General features: G+C 45.7%; 1 protein-coding gene across 1 annotated transcript; it reads left to right on the plus strand.

The window, feature by feature from the left end:
- Window positions 1-812: 812 nt before the first annotated feature.
- Window positions 813-13,460, plus strand: LOC106577852 (vang-like protein 2). The gene is made up of 8 exons (XM_014156245.2): window positions 813-1,581; window positions 6,686-6,947; window positions 7,657-7,780; window positions 7,974-8,581; window positions 9,490-9,626; window positions 9,814-9,949; window positions 10,050-10,296; window positions 10,688-13,460. Exons 2-8 carry the CDS (start codon window positions 6,877-6,879, stop codon window positions 10,946-10,948), a joined length of 1,584 nt encoding a protein of 527 aa, XP_014011720.1. The 5' UTR covers window positions 813-1,581; window positions 6,686-6,876; the 3' UTR covers window positions 10,949-13,460.
- The last annotated feature ends 3,878 nt before the right edge of the window (window positions 13,461-17,338 follow it).

Here is a 17,338-nt window from a genome sequence, read left to right on the forward strand (position 1 = left end):
TGCAGCGACTTAGACCACTGCACCACTCGGGAGCAGTGGTCTAAGGTCACATGCGTTTTGAAAAGGAGGTGAGGTGAGGAGAGCGAAAAACAATTGAGATTCACATGATGGTGTTGGAAGAGGATATATTTGACCCTTTATGGGGACTTGTGCATGGGTGGTAGGTTTCTGTTGAGTAGGCCTAACGCACTTTCCAGTCGAGCAGACAATGCATGTCAGAGTAAAGTGTGTCTAAACTTGATGTTGTGTTTTATAATGCGGCACAGGTGTTGCACTACAACTGAGGCACGAGAAATCGCGTTCAATGCACTGCTGCACCTGCCACGCGGGGCCACGCTCTCACTGGAGCTGTTGAGCCATAGAAATCAACATTTATTTGATTAATTATATTCCGTTGGGTTGAGCCCTATCTATTTGTCTTTCCAAATTCATATTCGGTTACATCCAAGAGCTCGGACATTTAATTAGTTCATGAGTGTAGGGTTTTGGGTCATAGGCCTAATTCTGGAGCGCAGAATACGTGGAATAGGCCAACATCTGTTTAGGTTTGCTAAATTGAGGGGCATCCACGGGTCGGATGCAGCTTTAAATTAAACGGACAGTTTGGGGAGGATTAGGTCTAAGCGTCTGTAGTAAAACTCATTGGACAAACTGCAGTTCTGTGATTGTCCTTCATAAGAGGTGAAATGGGAGCAAGGATTATGCCCTGCACTCGGCTCGTCTTCCAGCGAAAGTGAAGGTGAGAATGAACAGAACCAGGAGGGGAGAGAGAGAGAGCGAAGAGGGGGCGGTGGAGGAGTAAGGAGGCGGAGCGTCGTTGTTGAGGACTCCAGAGAGTGGAGGGAGGCCGGCCATTGATTTTACGGTTGGAAAGCAAAGAGCAAGAGGGTTTTGAATGAATGAAAAACGAATCGAATCCGTATCCTAGTTATCCAGAAAGAGGGAGAGGGTAACCGTTTCCATAACTAGGACACAGAAACCAAAATAAAAACTGTGGCTGAAGGGACCTTGCAGCGGATTTTCGCCCTTTGGATAGGGGAGCGAGCGTTTGTCCCAAACCCGGCGGCGGTGTTTTGCAGTTAAACGGAACCATAGAACAAAAGCGCAATATATTTTGACTTCTCATAACTGCAAAATGGAATTGATATAATTTACCTGATCTAACATACACTTGGATTTTCTCTATGATTTTATTGTGATTATTAATGCAACACAAAAGCATTGCGTATCATGTGGCGCGTTTAACTGTCTTGCGCACCCCTCTCGGTGATGAATGTCCGTATTCACACGCGCAGCGGGGCTCCCAGCGAAGAACAGATGCAGAAACCGAGAATGGGATGCGTCTCATGTCTTTTGTATAGCCTGGATGATTTTCATTTGAGAAAAGGATATCGTATTTGAAGAGCGATTAAGTTACAAACCCTTCGTCCCTGGAAGGTGCAGTTGGGAAGGAAACTGAATGTGGATATGTGTACATCCCAGCCGCCTGATTTGAATCACTGTTTGGGATTTTCTTTGTGTCGAGATTTTTTGGCTACAATTCCCTTTTTACCAATTTGGGTTGCACATTTGAAAATAAAGGTAAGCTTTCTGAACTGCTCGGAGTGTTATTTTTTTGGTAAAATTAATAAACAAATGTTTTATTTCTCCTGCCAGGTTTGTCATTCAATGCCTCTAAAGCACTCAGAGACCGTTAATTTTTTTCAATTCAAGTCCTTGAATTGTTGGCTGGTTGTTTATCATTAATGAATAAGTGGCATTGATGGAAAAGACAATCGGACAACTTATTTGCATATTTAGTTATAACATCATCCGTCGACTGGCGCATTACCTGTAAAACAATCTGGCTTGATTTGCGGTTCAGTCCGAAAAAGTAATGTCAGATTTGAATCTCATGAGTTTGGGTTGCATGTCTCCAGGCAACAAAATTAAGTATTCCACCCAAATTGTACTTTTACGTACGTGTGCCAAATATGCGCACATGTATAAAACTGGTTTAGAATAGTTTGTTGATGAATACAGCATGCTGTGGTTTTCACAGCCTAGTCCCCTAAAATCTGTATCGACAACCCGCATCTCCGTGCTGCTGCATGGGCGTGAGACTTGATACTTAATTTCAAATCGTGGTTTGACATGTCGCCTCGCATTAACCTTTACCGGGAAACGTAATATTTTGGGTAAACACCAATAATAGGTTTACAGTAAAATAGGCTAATCTCATCCTTTCGTAATTCCTGCGTGTCTGAGTTGCATGCGGCTCATTGTGTCAACCAGAGGAATGAGCCGGTGCGTAAAGGATAGGCCCCACGAAGCCTGTGGCTCGATTAATTTAGTTATTCTGTGCTGAGGCGCCGCAACGCCCCAGATCCCGGCTACCTCACCGAGGCTTTCGTCTAGGCCTGTGGAAGGGATGGGAGCCGCAGGCATTCAGACACAGCAGTGCCACCTGGGACTGTAGAACTTTTAAAGCCTATTACACACAAAAAAAAATGCTGGTTTGTTTGGTTGACCTAACTGCTGGGTTGCAGGTGCTGGGTCACTTAGTTGGGTTGTTTTCTTTAAAACAACTGCTAGGTTATTAAGATATGATCCAGCACGTCAGATCAGAAGATTGGAGGCCTAATTTAGTAGGGGTGTGGCTTTCAGATAGTTATTTTTAGCCACCCATGAGACTAAATGTCATTCCTGTTCATCTGTTCTGCTGCATAGTTATCATATGCTAAGGTTGAACATTTGACATTTTTAATGATGCTTACAGAAGTGTATGAATTCCTTAAAAGTCTATTGATGGGATACAATAAGGTGGTGTACCTTATTATAATGTGTAAAAATTAATAATAATAAAGTCTGCATTTGCACTATGTAAACTTAACATGATGAACTGGATTGACATTTACTCTCATGGGTGACCAATAAGAACTAGCTGAAAGACACACCCCTAATAGGCCACACTTCCTGAACAGAACCCAAGGGTTATATTAAAAAGACCCAGCTGCTAGGTCAACCCAGCGTGAGAGTAAAAATACACAACTGAAGGTCAAATTAACCCATGTTTGGGTAATCCCAACGCAACCCAGCTGGCTGGGTCAAAATAACACGTTCTGTCTACTATTTAACCAGCCCTCAGCTACCAAATAACCCACATTTGGTTGTTTTTAGCCCATAAAACAATGTTGAAGTATTTTGAAGTCACAGGTGGCATCTGTTGAGTTTTCAGATGGAACACTCAGAGCATTTGTGTGTTGCCTAAATCAGGGACCTACAGTTAAATGGTTGCAGAGGGCTGGAACACACACACAGCCTACAACGCACAATATTCCACACTCACTAGTCCCACAAACTAGTGGTTGGGTTCTAGACTTGTGTTGTTGCATTGTATAAATACGGCAGGTAGCCTAGTGGTTAGAGCGTTGGACTAGTAACCAAAAGGTTGCAAGATCGAATCCCTGAGCTGACAAGGTAAAAATCAGTCGTTCTGCCCCTGAACAAGACAGTTAACCCACTGTTCCTAGGCTGTCATTGAAAATAAGAATTTGTTCTTAACTGACTTGCCTAGTTAAATAAAGGTAAAATGAACTAACAGGTGTTTGGGGTTAAATGGGTCAGAGGAAATGGAGAATAATAGTGCATGTAATATCCTCAACAGGTGACCACACGCACCCATGACCACACACACCCATCACAATAATACCTTGCTGCTTAGGAAGCAATGCCAGCCACTCTAATTAGGATGTGTGAGAGAGCGACTGGACAGTGTCTGTAGGCTTATTTGAAGAGTTCAGTTCTGAGTTGGATGAATCATTGAATAAACCAAGCTAAAGGGGGTCATACTACTTTTAGACGGAAATCAGGTCAAGAATGAAGCCAGTTTGGCTTTTGGGAGAGAGAGCCCATAGTGGGGGAGGCCTGCGGAGGTAATCAACAGTAGTCCATTCTGACAAAGTGGAGGACATCTATGAAACAGTTCAGAGGGTGAACTCTGATTGAACTCTGTAATGGTGATCCAGACACCCTCAAGTTATAATAACCTTTACGGCTTACATTACTATTACCGTAATTTCCGGCACCCACTGAATTTAAAAAATATATATTATTTTGAACATAAATAAGTCGCACATGTCTATAAGCCGCAGGTGCCTACCGGAAACAAATGAACTTTACACAGGCTTTAACGAAACACGGCTTGTAACAAAAATAAATAGGCTTTAACGAAACAAGGCTTGTAACAAAAAATAAAAAATTAGCAGTAAGCTTTAGTTGTCTTTTTGCATTGAGTCAATTCCTCACGCTGCTGTTTCCAACGTCTTATCATCGACTCATTAAGACCAAGCTCCCGTGCAGCAGCTCTATTTCCTTTTCCAACAGCCAGATCAATCGCCTTCAACTTGAAAGCTGCATCATATGCATTTCTCCGTGTCTTTGCCATGATGAGGGTGACAAAATGACTACCGTAATCAGAATGATGAGAAGTTTGAGAGCGCTCGATTTAATCTAAACAGTAAACAAAAAAGTTGTTAGACCTTAACCCGTTCGGCAATTTCATTGGTCTAATGAAAGCTTCATGCCGCCAAAAAACTGAGCACGTCACAGAATGTGTTTTTTTGGAGAAAACAAAATTGAAAGCGTGAAAAATCCATATATTAGCCGCGTCATTGTTTAAGCCGCGGGGTTCAAAGCGTGGGAAAAAAGTTGCGGCTTATAGTCCGTAATTTACGGTAATTTACACCCTCTGTTAGCAGTGTTAATAACCCAATGTATAGCTTCCTAGCATCATCCTGTTTCTAAAGCTGTGTGTTGTGATTAGTTTGATTAGACCTATGATTCCTGCCAGGCTCGTGTAGCTCAGTTCTCAAAACAACCCTGTTCCCCTGGGAGTGATACATGGCCACGTCTGTTTTTAGATGTGGGCTGCTGTCGCTTATAAGCGTTTCATTCTCCTTCAGCGATTTCATTCAATGTTTAAAACGCCTGGGCACACGGTTGATTTTTCTGGGTAGGTGTTTCTGCAAAAGGCCTCACTTTGTTCTCGTTGCTCTTTAAATGGTTTGGTCGTAACTCACATCATGCCTCTTAGGCCTCTAAAAACCCTGTGTAGAATTCTAGCAAATGTCATTGGCATTAGTATGAATTGTGTGTGTGTGTGTTTTTAACCAGGGAGCTCATGTCTTACACTCACATGAAACCTATTATGTGGTCCCATAAACAGTTGAGTGAATTGGAGTGAGAGAGGGAGAACGACAGAAATAGAGTGCAAAGAGGTGGTTATTCACGACACATTATCACATTAGGAATCAGTGCCTCTGACCAGAGAGAGACATACTGGTCCAGCTAAAATGGCATTGGACATGGTCTTTGCAACACATTCTAGCGGAATGAAAAGAAAAATGTTTCTGATCGAGTGCTTTTAGACGGAGGCAAGGGAGAGAGAGGGTGGGGAGTTGATAGTCAGGTCACCATGGCAATAAGCCCCCCATCCCCTCACCCATCGCCTCTCATTCATCCCCATAGTAATAGCCAAGCTCTGTTGCCCCGGAGACCACAGGGGATGGTAGGGGAATGCAGTGTTTGTGTGTTTCTAGTTTGTGTGTGTGTGTGTGTGTGTGTGTGTGTGTGTGTGTGTAGTGCATGCACAATCGGGAATATGAAAGGCAGTAACAAGCTCCTGTCAGCTTAGTGAAACTAATTTGTTGCTGTTAAATGGTGTGTATTTTCCATCTGAACTAACGTATGAGGGGTAATATTGGGCTTGTACCCCAGGGGGATACAATAGAGGTTAAAACCTCTGAAGTCCTTCCACAACTTCATCGTGAGGCTTCTTCAGCTGCTTCTAGAAAGGACTTTATTTGAACCCAACTCTTATTCTAACCCAGCTCCCAATGATGGAACATCCTTCCTTCCATGTGTGTCTTGTGAGAGCAGGCTGTGAAATAATCCTAATCGGATGAAAGCAAACTGACAACTCACTGAGTTGTTTCATGACAATATCCCAGATAGACATCGCTGTTTGGAATCCTATTTAAAGAGCGCTACATCAAGGTTACATCCCTTTGAGCTCTGGTGTTTTCCACGACCTTCCCTTCAGTCCTGTTGTGACAGCCTGCCTATCTGATAGGACTAATAACATGGTAATAGAATACATTACATAGTAATAAAATGTTCATATTATGTCTCCCAAGTCATAGACTGTTTCTCTGCTACCGCACTGCAAGTCTAGGACCAAAAGGCTCCTTAACAGCTTCTACCCCCAAGCCATAAGACTGCTGAACAATTAATCATGATTACGATGACTATTACATTGACCCCCAATTTGTTTTGTACACTGCTGCTACTCGCTGTTTATTATCTATGCATAGTCACTTCACCTCTACCTACATGTACACATTACCTCCAACCTGTACCCCCGCACACTGACTCGGTACCGATACCCCCTGTATATAGCCTTGTTATTATGTTATTGTTACTTTTTATTATTTTTTACTTTTAGTTTATTTGGTATATCTTTTCTTAACTCTTCTTGAACTGCACTGTTGGTTAAGGGCTTGTTTACACCTGTTGTATTCGGCGCATGTGACAAATAAAGTTTGATTTGATTAATAAACAGTTTTATATCTCTTCCTCCCCCTTCTCCCCTCCTTCTCTCTCCCTTTGCTCTTCCTCTCCCTCCCTATCTCCCTCCTGCCGTCAGGTCTGTCCTCCCCCTGTCCTCCAGCCTCCAAGATAGATTCCCTCAGGAGTAAGGTTGAGCTCCTCCGCCTGCCACTGGCCCTCTCCTCCAAGTCCATCAGCCACCGCAAGAGTCAGCTGGGCGGAGCCGGGGAGCGCGGCACGGGGGGAGGAGGGACCCACAGGGGCAAACCCCGCCCACCGGCCTCCGACATGGACAACGAGTCACAGTATTCAGGCTACTCCTATAAGTCCTCGCACTCCCGCAGCTCCAGGAAGCACAGGTGGGTAACACATACATGATATATACACTGAGTGTACAAAACATTAAGAACACCTGCACTTTCCATGATATAGACTGACCAGGTGAAAACAATGATCCCTTATTGATGTCTCTTGTTAAATCCACTTGATCTACACTTGAAGGGGAGGAGACAGGTTAAAGGAGTTTTAAGCCTTGAGATAATTGAGACATGGATTGTGTATGTGTGCCATTCAGAGGGTGAGACAAAAGATTGACGTGCTTTTGAACGGGTAGGTGCCAGGTTTGTGTCAAAACTGCAACGCTGCTGGGTTTTCAAACTCAACAGTGTCCCGTGGTGAAAATGGTCCACCACCCAAAGGACATCCACCTAACTTGACACAACTGTGGGAAGCATTGGAGTCAACATGGGCCAGCATCCCTGTGGAACACTTTCAACACCTTGTAGAGTCCATGCCCTGACGAATTGAGGCTGTTCTGAGGGCAAAGGGGGGAGCAACTCAATATTAGGAAGGTGTTCCCAATGCTTTGTTCACTCAGTGTATACTTATGCAGAACACACACAAACACACTCACTCTCTTGTAAATACACTTTAACTTGCGTGTGACCACATATTCTACGTTATTGAAGCTTTGAGTGTGTGTGATATTTTGACGATGGGGTTTGGTTAACCTCTAGAAAGTAGGACCTGTATTAGGGTTCACCCTTTGTCTCTGTGTGTGATGTTCAGGGATAGGCGGGACAGGCACCGCTCCAAAAGCAGAGACGGCAGTAGTCGTGGAGACAAGTCAGTCACCATCCAGGCCCCTGGAGAGCCTCTACTGGACACAGAGTCCACCCGTGGAGATGACAGGGTCAGAGTTCAGTCCTTTCCTACAATACATTTCCCATCACTACCCTGACCATCTATCTGTCTGTATCCTGTCATCCTCCACCTTTACTTGACTTTCTCTAATCTGTCTGTCTCTTTCTCATTATCCTCATTTATTTCCTCTCCCTATGACCTCCAAACATATGCTCCAATAATCTCTCTCCCCCCTACTCCAGGATGATAACTGGGGTGAGACCACCACCGTGCAGACTGGCACGTCAGAACACAGCGTCTCTAACGAGGACCTGACGCGCGTCTCCAAGGAGCTCGAGGAGTCCTCCCCGTTGGAATGCCGTCGTTTCCTTGGCCCTGCGTTGGGCGCCGTCCTGGGCCTCTTCGCCCTGGTCACCCCCCTGGCCTTCCTGGCTCTGCCCCAGCTGCTGTGGCGTGAGTCCCTGGAGCCCTGCGGCACGCCCTGCGAGGGCCTCTACGTCTCACTGGCCTTCAAACTCCTGGTCCTCCTCATCTCCACCTGGGCCCTGTTCCTGCGCCCGCCGGGCGCCACCCTGCCCCGCCTCTACGTCTTCCGCTGCCTGCTGCTGGCGCTCGTCTTCCTCTTCGTGGCGTCCTACTGGCTGTTTTATGGCGTGCGCGTGCTGGAGCCCCGTGAGAAGGACTACAGGGGTATCGTCGGGTACGCAGCGTCGCTTGTGGACGCGCTGCTCTTCATCCAATACCTGGCCCTGGTGCTGCTGGAGGTCAGACACCTGCAGCCTGCCTTCTGCCTCAAGATGGTGCGCACCACAGATGGGGCTAGTCGCTTCTACAACGTGGGACACCTCAGGTGGGTGTGTTTGTGGCGTTTCATGAAGGTTGTTTGTGCGTGTGTAGTTTTTCATAAAGCATGGAATGTGAGTTTGTTCATGTGTGTGTTTTAGTGTGTTTGTGTGGTTTTCCTGTACCTGCAGGTGCTATTTTTGGGGGGTGTTCATTTGCATGTTTCATACCATAATCTCAGCTTTTGGTGTTAGTTTCAGAGACCGTTATGATAACAACGTGGTTAGCCCCATCATTCAGTCAGCTGAACTGAAACCTGCATTACCTCATCAGCCTGTTTGTTGGGGCTATTTGCGTACGTGTGTCATTTGTATGGTGAGTGTTTAGGTTGCGTCAAGCTATTTGGGTAGCACTCATGAGTATGGTCCAATGGGAGAGGTTGTGTTTGCTCCAGTAGTTATATGCTTCCCACCCTAGTGGGTTTGGAGGGGCAGTGAAGCGCTGAAGCTGACAGGTGATCTATAAAAGCTGCTGTACCACATCTGTCCTGTAGTCTGTGCTACAGGTGCCACTGTTGAAGGTAAAACGCTTGTCTGATGTTTGAATATGTTGCAGAAGGGATAATTACGATGATGCTACTGATGATAATGGTGGTAATGTTGATGATGTTGATCTGAGTGTTGATGATGATTACAACGTATTCCACTTGGGTCTCCCGAGTGGCGCAGCGGTCTAAGGCACTGCATCTCAGTGCTATAGGCGTCACTACAGACACCCTGGTTTGAATCCAGGCTGTATCACAGCCGGCCGTGATTGGGAGTCCCATAGGGTGGCGCACAGTTGTCGGGGTTTGGCCGGTGTAGGTCAAGCAAATAATAATTTGTTATTAACTGACTTACCTAGTTAAATGAATAAAACACATTTTGAAATAGTAATGGCAGGTTATTAAAGGTTCCCGTGTGTCTCTCTCTCCAGTATCCAGAGAGCAGCAGTGTGGGTGCTGGACCAGTACTACAGTGATTTCCCAGTCTACAACCCTGCTCTCCTCAACCTGCCCAAGTCCATCCTCTCTAAGAAGATTTCTGGCTTCAAAGTCTACACTCTGGGAGAAGGTAAGACTCGACTCGATACTATCCTTCCTTCCTTCTCTCCTCTTCTCCTCCTCTCATCCCTTTTTTCCCTCAGTCACTTTTCACCCCTGTCTTTATTGTCTTCCAATAGTGATACCATTTCTTTGCTCAATGAATAGCACATTTTTATGTTGATAGCTTTTTTTCTTGATTGTGATTTATCTTCCAGAGAACAGCACCAATAACTCTACAGGTCAGTCCAGAGCGATGATCGCTGCGGCGGCCCGCAGGAGAGACAACTCCCACAATGAGTATTACTACGAGGAGGCAGAGATGGAGCGCAGGGTCCGCAAGCGCAAGGCCAGGTGAGGAGAGGAGACAAACTGAGCTTGTCAGACAGGGATGGCAATACTTAAAACCAGTCTAAAACGTCATATCCATAACACATGCCCTACCTCCTCCCAGGCTGGTGGTGGCGGTAGAGGAGGCTTTCACGCACATCAAGCGTCTCCAGGATGACGAGCCGGCCGCCTCGTCCCCCAAACACCCCCGCGAGGTGATGGACCCCCGGGAGGCGGCTCAGGCCATCTTCGCCCCCATGGCCCGGGCCATGCAGAAGTACCTGAGAACCACGCGCCAGCAGCCCTATCACAGCATGGAGAGCATTATCAACCACCTGCAGTTCTGTATCACGCACAACATGACCCCCATGGTGAGCCACTGCACCCTTAATATAGCCCCTATACTCTTAATATAGCCCCTACACCCTTAATATAGCCCCTACACCCTTAATATAACCCATACACACTTACAACATGGCCCCTTAGATGCCTCTCAGGCAGTAAGATATGATTCATTCACTCTTGATGTGATATCTGTACCCTTGACATGACCACTAAAACTAACAGCTTTACATGACCTAATATTCAACTTGAGGTATTCATGACCATAACGGGATTAGAATAAGCATGATTCACTTGATGAATCATATCTAGCCTACTTAACATTCCCCTGAGAGAAAGTGATCCCATGGCTGTCGCCCCACTTTCAATATGACAAGATGTGTCAGACTGTATCTCCTTCTCTCTGTGTGTTTCGCTCAGGCCTTTCTAGAGCGATACCTCTCCCCAGGCCCTACCATGCAGTACCAACGGGAGAATGGTAGGGGGCGCCAGTGGACCCTGGTGAGCGAGGAGCCGGTGACGTCCGCCCTGCGCCCGGGTCTGGTTTTCTCCCTGCGCCGACTCGACTTCTCCTTGGTCGTCACTGTGGCGCCCCTCCCATTCCTCCACCTGGGGGAGGAGTTTATCGACCCCAAGAGCCACAAGTTCGTCATGAGGCTGCAGTCGGAGACCTCTGTGTAGAAATGGAGAGGAGACGAGAAATTAAAGGATAGATGGAAGAAGAGATGATACGAGTGAGGAAAAGAGAGACTGTGTTTCAGATTTGCTCAAAGCCCAACTCTCAGCGTTGACCTCTGTGTGAGAGCGGGAGAGAAGACACAAATGTGAAGAAAGAGAGGAGAGAATGAAGAGGTAGAGAGAATATGAGATGGGGAAAGGAACAGAGAGAGCGACACATTTTACATTTTACTCAGAGCCCAACTCTCTCTGGGTCCTCTTACTGTTTTTGACTGACCAATCAGACACTCCCATGAGCTGATCATTCCCACAATGCATCAGCTTCACCTAGACCTGAGCGTGTTGACACCATGTAGCTTCATACTGTTACCAGGACTGTGCAGAGTCCTCGGGAGTTATTACACGTACAAGACCTTAATACAGCTCATAGCTCTGTTAATAACGATGTAATAACCACCTTATGTGATTTAAATCCACCCCAAACCCTTTACGATGATGACTGTTCAACGCAACTCAATGGCTGTGTTTTCTCAAAATCCCCGGATTTTGGTTAGAAAACCTCATGGTAGACTTTCTTGGTTCTACATTCCACAGCAGATATACTTCCCATATATACGCACCCTATTCCCTATATAGTGCGCTACTTTTGCACCCTATTTCCTATGGGCCCTGGTCAAAAGTAGTGCACTATATAGGGAATGGAGTGCTATTTCAGACGCATCCTAGGTGTAGCACTGTCTAGACAGCTATCTCTTTTCACACCAAGCCGTGGCAATATATGTGGCGTCTGCCACCAAGGGCTGGAGGAGAGACCTCTGTGGCCGTCCTGTTTAATTAACAGTGTGTGTGTGTTACTTTGTTACAGTCGTTGGGACCTGTATGTTTCTCATTCCTTGGCAATAACTGCACTAAATTCACAACCAGCCAATTGAAGTTGACATTACCATGTTACTCAGGGGCACAACTTTCACTGGGGACGGGGGGAACCCCCCCCACACACACATTCTGAGATTGCATTGTCCCCCTCCCAGGTTTTATCATTGGAATGTGATACAAAACGAGGCAAAGCTGTGCTTTAGGACCATGTGGACGCCTCTGAGCGGTCGGGTAGGACGTTTGTAGTGTTTATCAGACAAAAAAATAACATAATAATTAGGTCCTCCCCACTTCTAATACCTAATTTGCACCCCTGATGTTACTAACCAATAAGCTGATGGGCTGTTAAGCAGTATAGGCTCAACGAACAGATACATGTGAATAGGAACACTTACATGCATGAAAAATAACTAGAAAAGTCAAGTTTCAAGTAGAAACTGTAGTTGCAAATCAGCTACTACATCAACCAATGAGGTGATTGAAATATCACTGAATAGACCAATAAACGGACTGTTATTTTCATTGGACTAAATCTGCTTACTGTGGGTTCTTCAAGAGACAGCTGACGAATGTTTAGGTGAAACACTAACCGGCTGTTTTTTTTCTAAGAAATGCAATGTTTTTGTGACGTTAATGGATAATATTATGTTGGACTTTTTATGTGTATTCCAGTGTTGGTTTTATAATGAAGGAGGAGGAACAGATACAAGAAAACAGAACCACTTGTCATGTCATGAGTTACTATTTTGTTTTTCGTGCCAAATCCCACTCCATTCCAGATACAGGGGCGCGTCATAATAACATCTATTTTCTCCTGAAGTGTGCAATTTTTTACTACTTCCCACAAGTCTAAAAGCATTGGATTGGTGGAGGCATGGGCTCGAGGGAGTTTCCACCATATTTCATATACCAGTCATCAAATCAGTGAAGGGACGTGAACAAGTCAAGTGACAACTTCGAGGAAGGAGCGATAATTGGGACACAGCCATAGTGTACCACATGACTACTGTTCTGAACATGTGACCAAAACACAGAAGTACAAAATAATAAAAACACAGTTGTCACAGGAGGTTGGTGGCACCTTATTTGGGAGGACGGGCTCATAGTAATGGCTGGAATGGAATAGTATCGAACTCCTCAAACACATGGTTTCCGTATTTGATACCTTTCCATTCTCTCCATTACAGCTATTATTATGAGCCGTCCTCCCCTCAGCAGCTTCTTGTGTTGAGTGTGTGGTGTGACTAAGATGTGACTAATATGGAAACATTGTGCTTGATGATTTGTTCGATTCATAGGCTGAGGTGAATATCAGTAACAGTCCTAATAGGTCCTGCACACACAATGGTTCTTGTCCTTTTTGGCGGCTAACAGCTACAGTAGTCTCCTATGTTGTGTACCGTATGTTTATTAGACCTTCATTTTATTATGAACCCTGATGCATGTAGTTACATGACGTTTTGTAAAGTTATATTTTTGCTGCAATTTTTTTGTTTCATTTCATGTCGAAGTGAAGTCCCTAACCTTTTTTTTAAGACCAATGTGATGTAAAGACATTTTGAAGTTGAAAAAATGTTTTAATATTGGATAATTTTAGGACAAAATTGTTACAGCCTTTTTAATAAATGATCTCTCTTGATATGATGCTATGTGGCGTTGTAACGGCGGTCGTCAGGAATGGACCAAGGCGCAGCGGGTTGAGTGCTCATAATTAACTTTAATGAAAACACTTATACAAACAAAACAAAACGATGGACGACGAATACAGACTTGAAGGCAAACGACAGCAATTCAAGTGACAACCTCCCACAAATTACAAACACAAACACACCCTAATATATAGGACTCTCAATCAAAGGCAACTAGACAACACCTGCCTTCAATTGAGAGTCCACACCCCAATTAACTAAACATAGAAACAGACTAACTAGAAAGAACATAGACTAACAGAGCAGTGACCAAAAAACCCCGGAATACATAAATCAACTACCCTCTACATAATACACACACCCCAAACCACATAAACCAAATACCCTCTGCCACGTCCTGACCAGCCTACACTAACAAAATAACCCTCATACTGGTCAGAACGTGACATTACCCCCCCCCAAAGGTGCAGACCCCGGATGCACCTCACACACAAAAAAACAAAACAAATAACCCCCAAAACACGAATAAATCCCCAAAAGTACATGGGAGGGAAGGGAGGGTGGCCACCGTCACCGACGGTGCTCCTGCAAACCCCCCAAACCCCAATACTCCCCCCTCAGGAGGTGGCTCAGGAGCCGGACGCAGACCCCACTCCACCCCTGGCTCACTCCCCTCATAAACTGTCTCTACAGTGATGTCCCTCTCTGTCGACCCCGGACTGTAGGATGACCCTAGGAGCTCTGGACTGTAGGACGACTCTAGGAGCTCTGGACTGTAGGACGACTCTAGGAGCTCTGGACTGTAGGACGACTCTAGGAGCTCTGGACTGTAGGACGACTGTAGGACGACTCTAGGAGCTCTGGACTGTAGGAAGACTGTAGGACGACTCTAGGAGCTCTGGACTGTAGGAAGACTCTAGGAGCTCTGGACTATAGGAAGACTCACTCGGTTCCGAACAGTGGGCCGTCTCTCTCCGGGGCACTGTCGCCGGAAGTTCTGGACGAGGCACTGTCGCCGGAAGTTCTGGACGAGGCACTGGCGCCGGAAGTTCTGGACGAGGCACTGGCGCCGGAAGTTCTGGACGAGGCACTGTCGCCGGAAGTTCTGGACGAGGCACTGTTGCTGGAAGTTCTGGACGAGGCACTGTTGCCGGAAGGCCTGGTGCGTGGGGCTGGCTTAGGACGTGCCAGACTAAAGACACGCACCACATGGCTAGTACGAGGAACATGGACAGGACGTGCTGGACTGGGCTGACGCACTGAAGCCTGGTGCGTGGTGCTGGTAATGGAGGTACCATACTGGAGACACGCACCTTAAGGCTAGTGCGTGGAGCGGGAACAGGACGGGTTGGACTGGGCTGACGCACTGGAAGCCTGGTGCGTGGTGCTGGTACTGGATATGCCAGACTGGAAACACACACCTTAAGGCTAGTGCGTGGAGCGGGAACAGGACGGGTTGGACTGGGCTGACGCACTGGAAGCCTGATGCGTGGTGCTGGTACTGGATATGCCAGCCTGGAAACACACACCTTAGGGCTAGTGCGTGGAGCGGGAACAGGACAGGTTGGACTGGGCACTGGAAGCCTGGTGCGTGGTGCTGGTACTGGATATGCCAGCCTGGAAACACACACCTCACGGTTAGTGCGAGGAGCGGGAACAGGATATATTTGACCGTGAAGGCGCACTGGCGGTCTCGAGCACAGTACTGGCACCACCCTTCCTGGCTGGATGCCCGCTTTCCCCTGACAAATGCGGGGTGCAGGTACTGCGCATACCGGCCTGTGAATACTAGGCCTCGACACCGTGCACCTCACTCCAACGCACGGGACCTGACTAATAATAGGCGGCCCCCAATAAGCAGGGGGATTTCGCTTGCGGCTCAATCCTGGCCCTGCCAAACTATCCGTGTGCCCCCCCCCCAAAAAAATTATTGGGGCTGCCTCTCCGGCTTAAACGCCAGTCGTGTTCCCCTGTAGCGTTCCCGGTCTTCGCTCCATTTTCTCCATGGGCCCTCTCCGGCCATAATCTGTTCCCATGTCCATTTCTCTCGTTGGTCCAACTCAAATTCCCTTTGCTCCTCAAAGTCCACCTGTTGCTCCTTCCTCCGCTGCTTGGTCCGGATTTGGTGGGAGGTTCTGTAACGGCGGTCGTCAGGAATGGACCAAGGCGCAGCGGGTTGAGTGCTCATAATGAACTTTAATGAAAACACTTATACAAACAAAACAAAACGATGGATGACGAATACAGACTTGAAGGCAAACGACAGCAATTCAAGTGACAACCTCCCACAAATTACAAACACACCCTAATATATAGGACTCTCAATCAAAGGCAACTAGACAACACCAGCCTTCAATTGAGAGTCCACACCCCAATTAACTAAACATACAAACAGACTAACTAGAAAGAACATAGACTAACAGAGCAGTGACCAAAAAACCCCAGAATACATAAATCAACTACCCTCTACATAATACACACACCCCAAACCACATAAACCAAATACCCTCTGCCACGTCCTGACCAGCCTACACTAACACAATAACCCTCATACTGGTCAGAACGTGACAGGCGTTGTTTAATGCCCCCTAACCCCCCTCTCGCTTGCTCTCTGTCTGTCTGTCTCTCTCTTTCTCTGCCTGTTTCTCTCTCTCTCGCTCTCTCTCTATCACAATGTATTGTATGTTCTTAGTGAGAGCAGAGTTGACCTCAACATTTTCTGGAACATGAGGGAAGTTTCACGTCAGGAGAGAGACCCTACAGACCACAAGCATCGTCATGGAAGCTCTGCGTGGGTGTGTGTGGGCATGATTTATTTGCTGTTTAAACATCAGTCAGTTCTGTAGAAAAAGGGGTGGGTGGAAACAAGAAGTGTTACGCCGGTCACGCAGAAGATACCTACTTCCTCTACTGAAACACTTCTCAATTCTGCTAATATTAATAAATAAATGGTCTTAAATATTGTATCAACTGCTTCCACTGGGCCGTCATCACGTCTCTGTAAACATTTTCAGTGGTGTAAACTTCTTAAGTAAAAATAGTTTTAAATACCACTTACAGTAAGTAGTTTTTTGGGGTATCTGTACTTTTTCCTTAGTATTTATATTTGTGACAACTTTTACTTAGACTTCGCTACATTCCAAAATAAAATAATGAACTTTTTACTCCATACATTTTCCCTGACACCCAAAAGTACTCGTTACATTTTGAATGCTTAGCAGGATAGGAAAATGGTCCAATTCACACACTCATCCCTACTTTCTCTGATCTGGCGGACTCACTAAACACAAATGCTTTGTTTGTAAATTATGTCTGAGTTTTGGAGAGTGCCCCTGGCTATCTGTAAATAAAAACATAAAATAGTGCTCTCTGGTTTGCTTAATATAAGGAATTTCAAATGACTTTGATACTTAAGTATATTTACTTAAGCCATTTCCTATTATGGTATCTTTACTGTTACTCAAGTATGATAACTGTGTGCTTTTTCCACCACTGAACCTTTTGCAGGTGCAAGTTTAACAGAAAATGACTGTGGTTAACTACTGTGAAAAGGGGGGTGGGAGAGGAACGTTTCTGTTATACGCCTTGATAGGTTCATAACACGTGCCCTAGAATTGTTCTCAAATGAGCACCTTTCTGTTTATGCTAGCCTAGTATTGGGATGATATTGATAATTATGTTCATAGTTAGAGTTCACGATAAGGAATATTTCAAAAGGAACTGTGTGTGTTACTTTTTGGGCTTGCACACAATACCCCACAATGACAAAGTGAAAACATGTTTAAAAAAATTTGGCAAATGTATTAAAACATGAAATACATAAGTATCTAATTTAATGTTGAAGTCGGAAGTTTACATATACCTTAGC

This window comes from Salmo salar, chromosome ssa18 (assembly GCF_905237065.1).
Source record: "Salmo salar chromosome ssa18, Ssal_v3.1, whole genome shotgun sequence".
Classification (NCBI taxonomy): Eukaryota; Metazoa; Chordata; class Actinopteri; order Salmoniformes; family Salmonidae; genus Salmo; species Salmo salar.

Coding starts and splice junctions, on each gene's coding strand:
- LOC106577852 (XM_014156245.2), top strand. CDS start 6,877: ATGGACAACGAGTCACAGTATTCAGGCTACTCCTATAAGTCCTCGCAC. Junction 8,582..9,489: donor TACAACGTGGGACACCTCAG/GTGGGTGTGTTT, acceptor CTCTCTCTCCAG/TATCCAGAGAGCAGCAGTGT. Junction 9,950..10,049: donor GTCCGCAAGCGCAAGGCCAG/GTGAGGAGAGGA, acceptor ACCTCCTCCCAG/GCTGGTGGTGGCGGTAGAGG.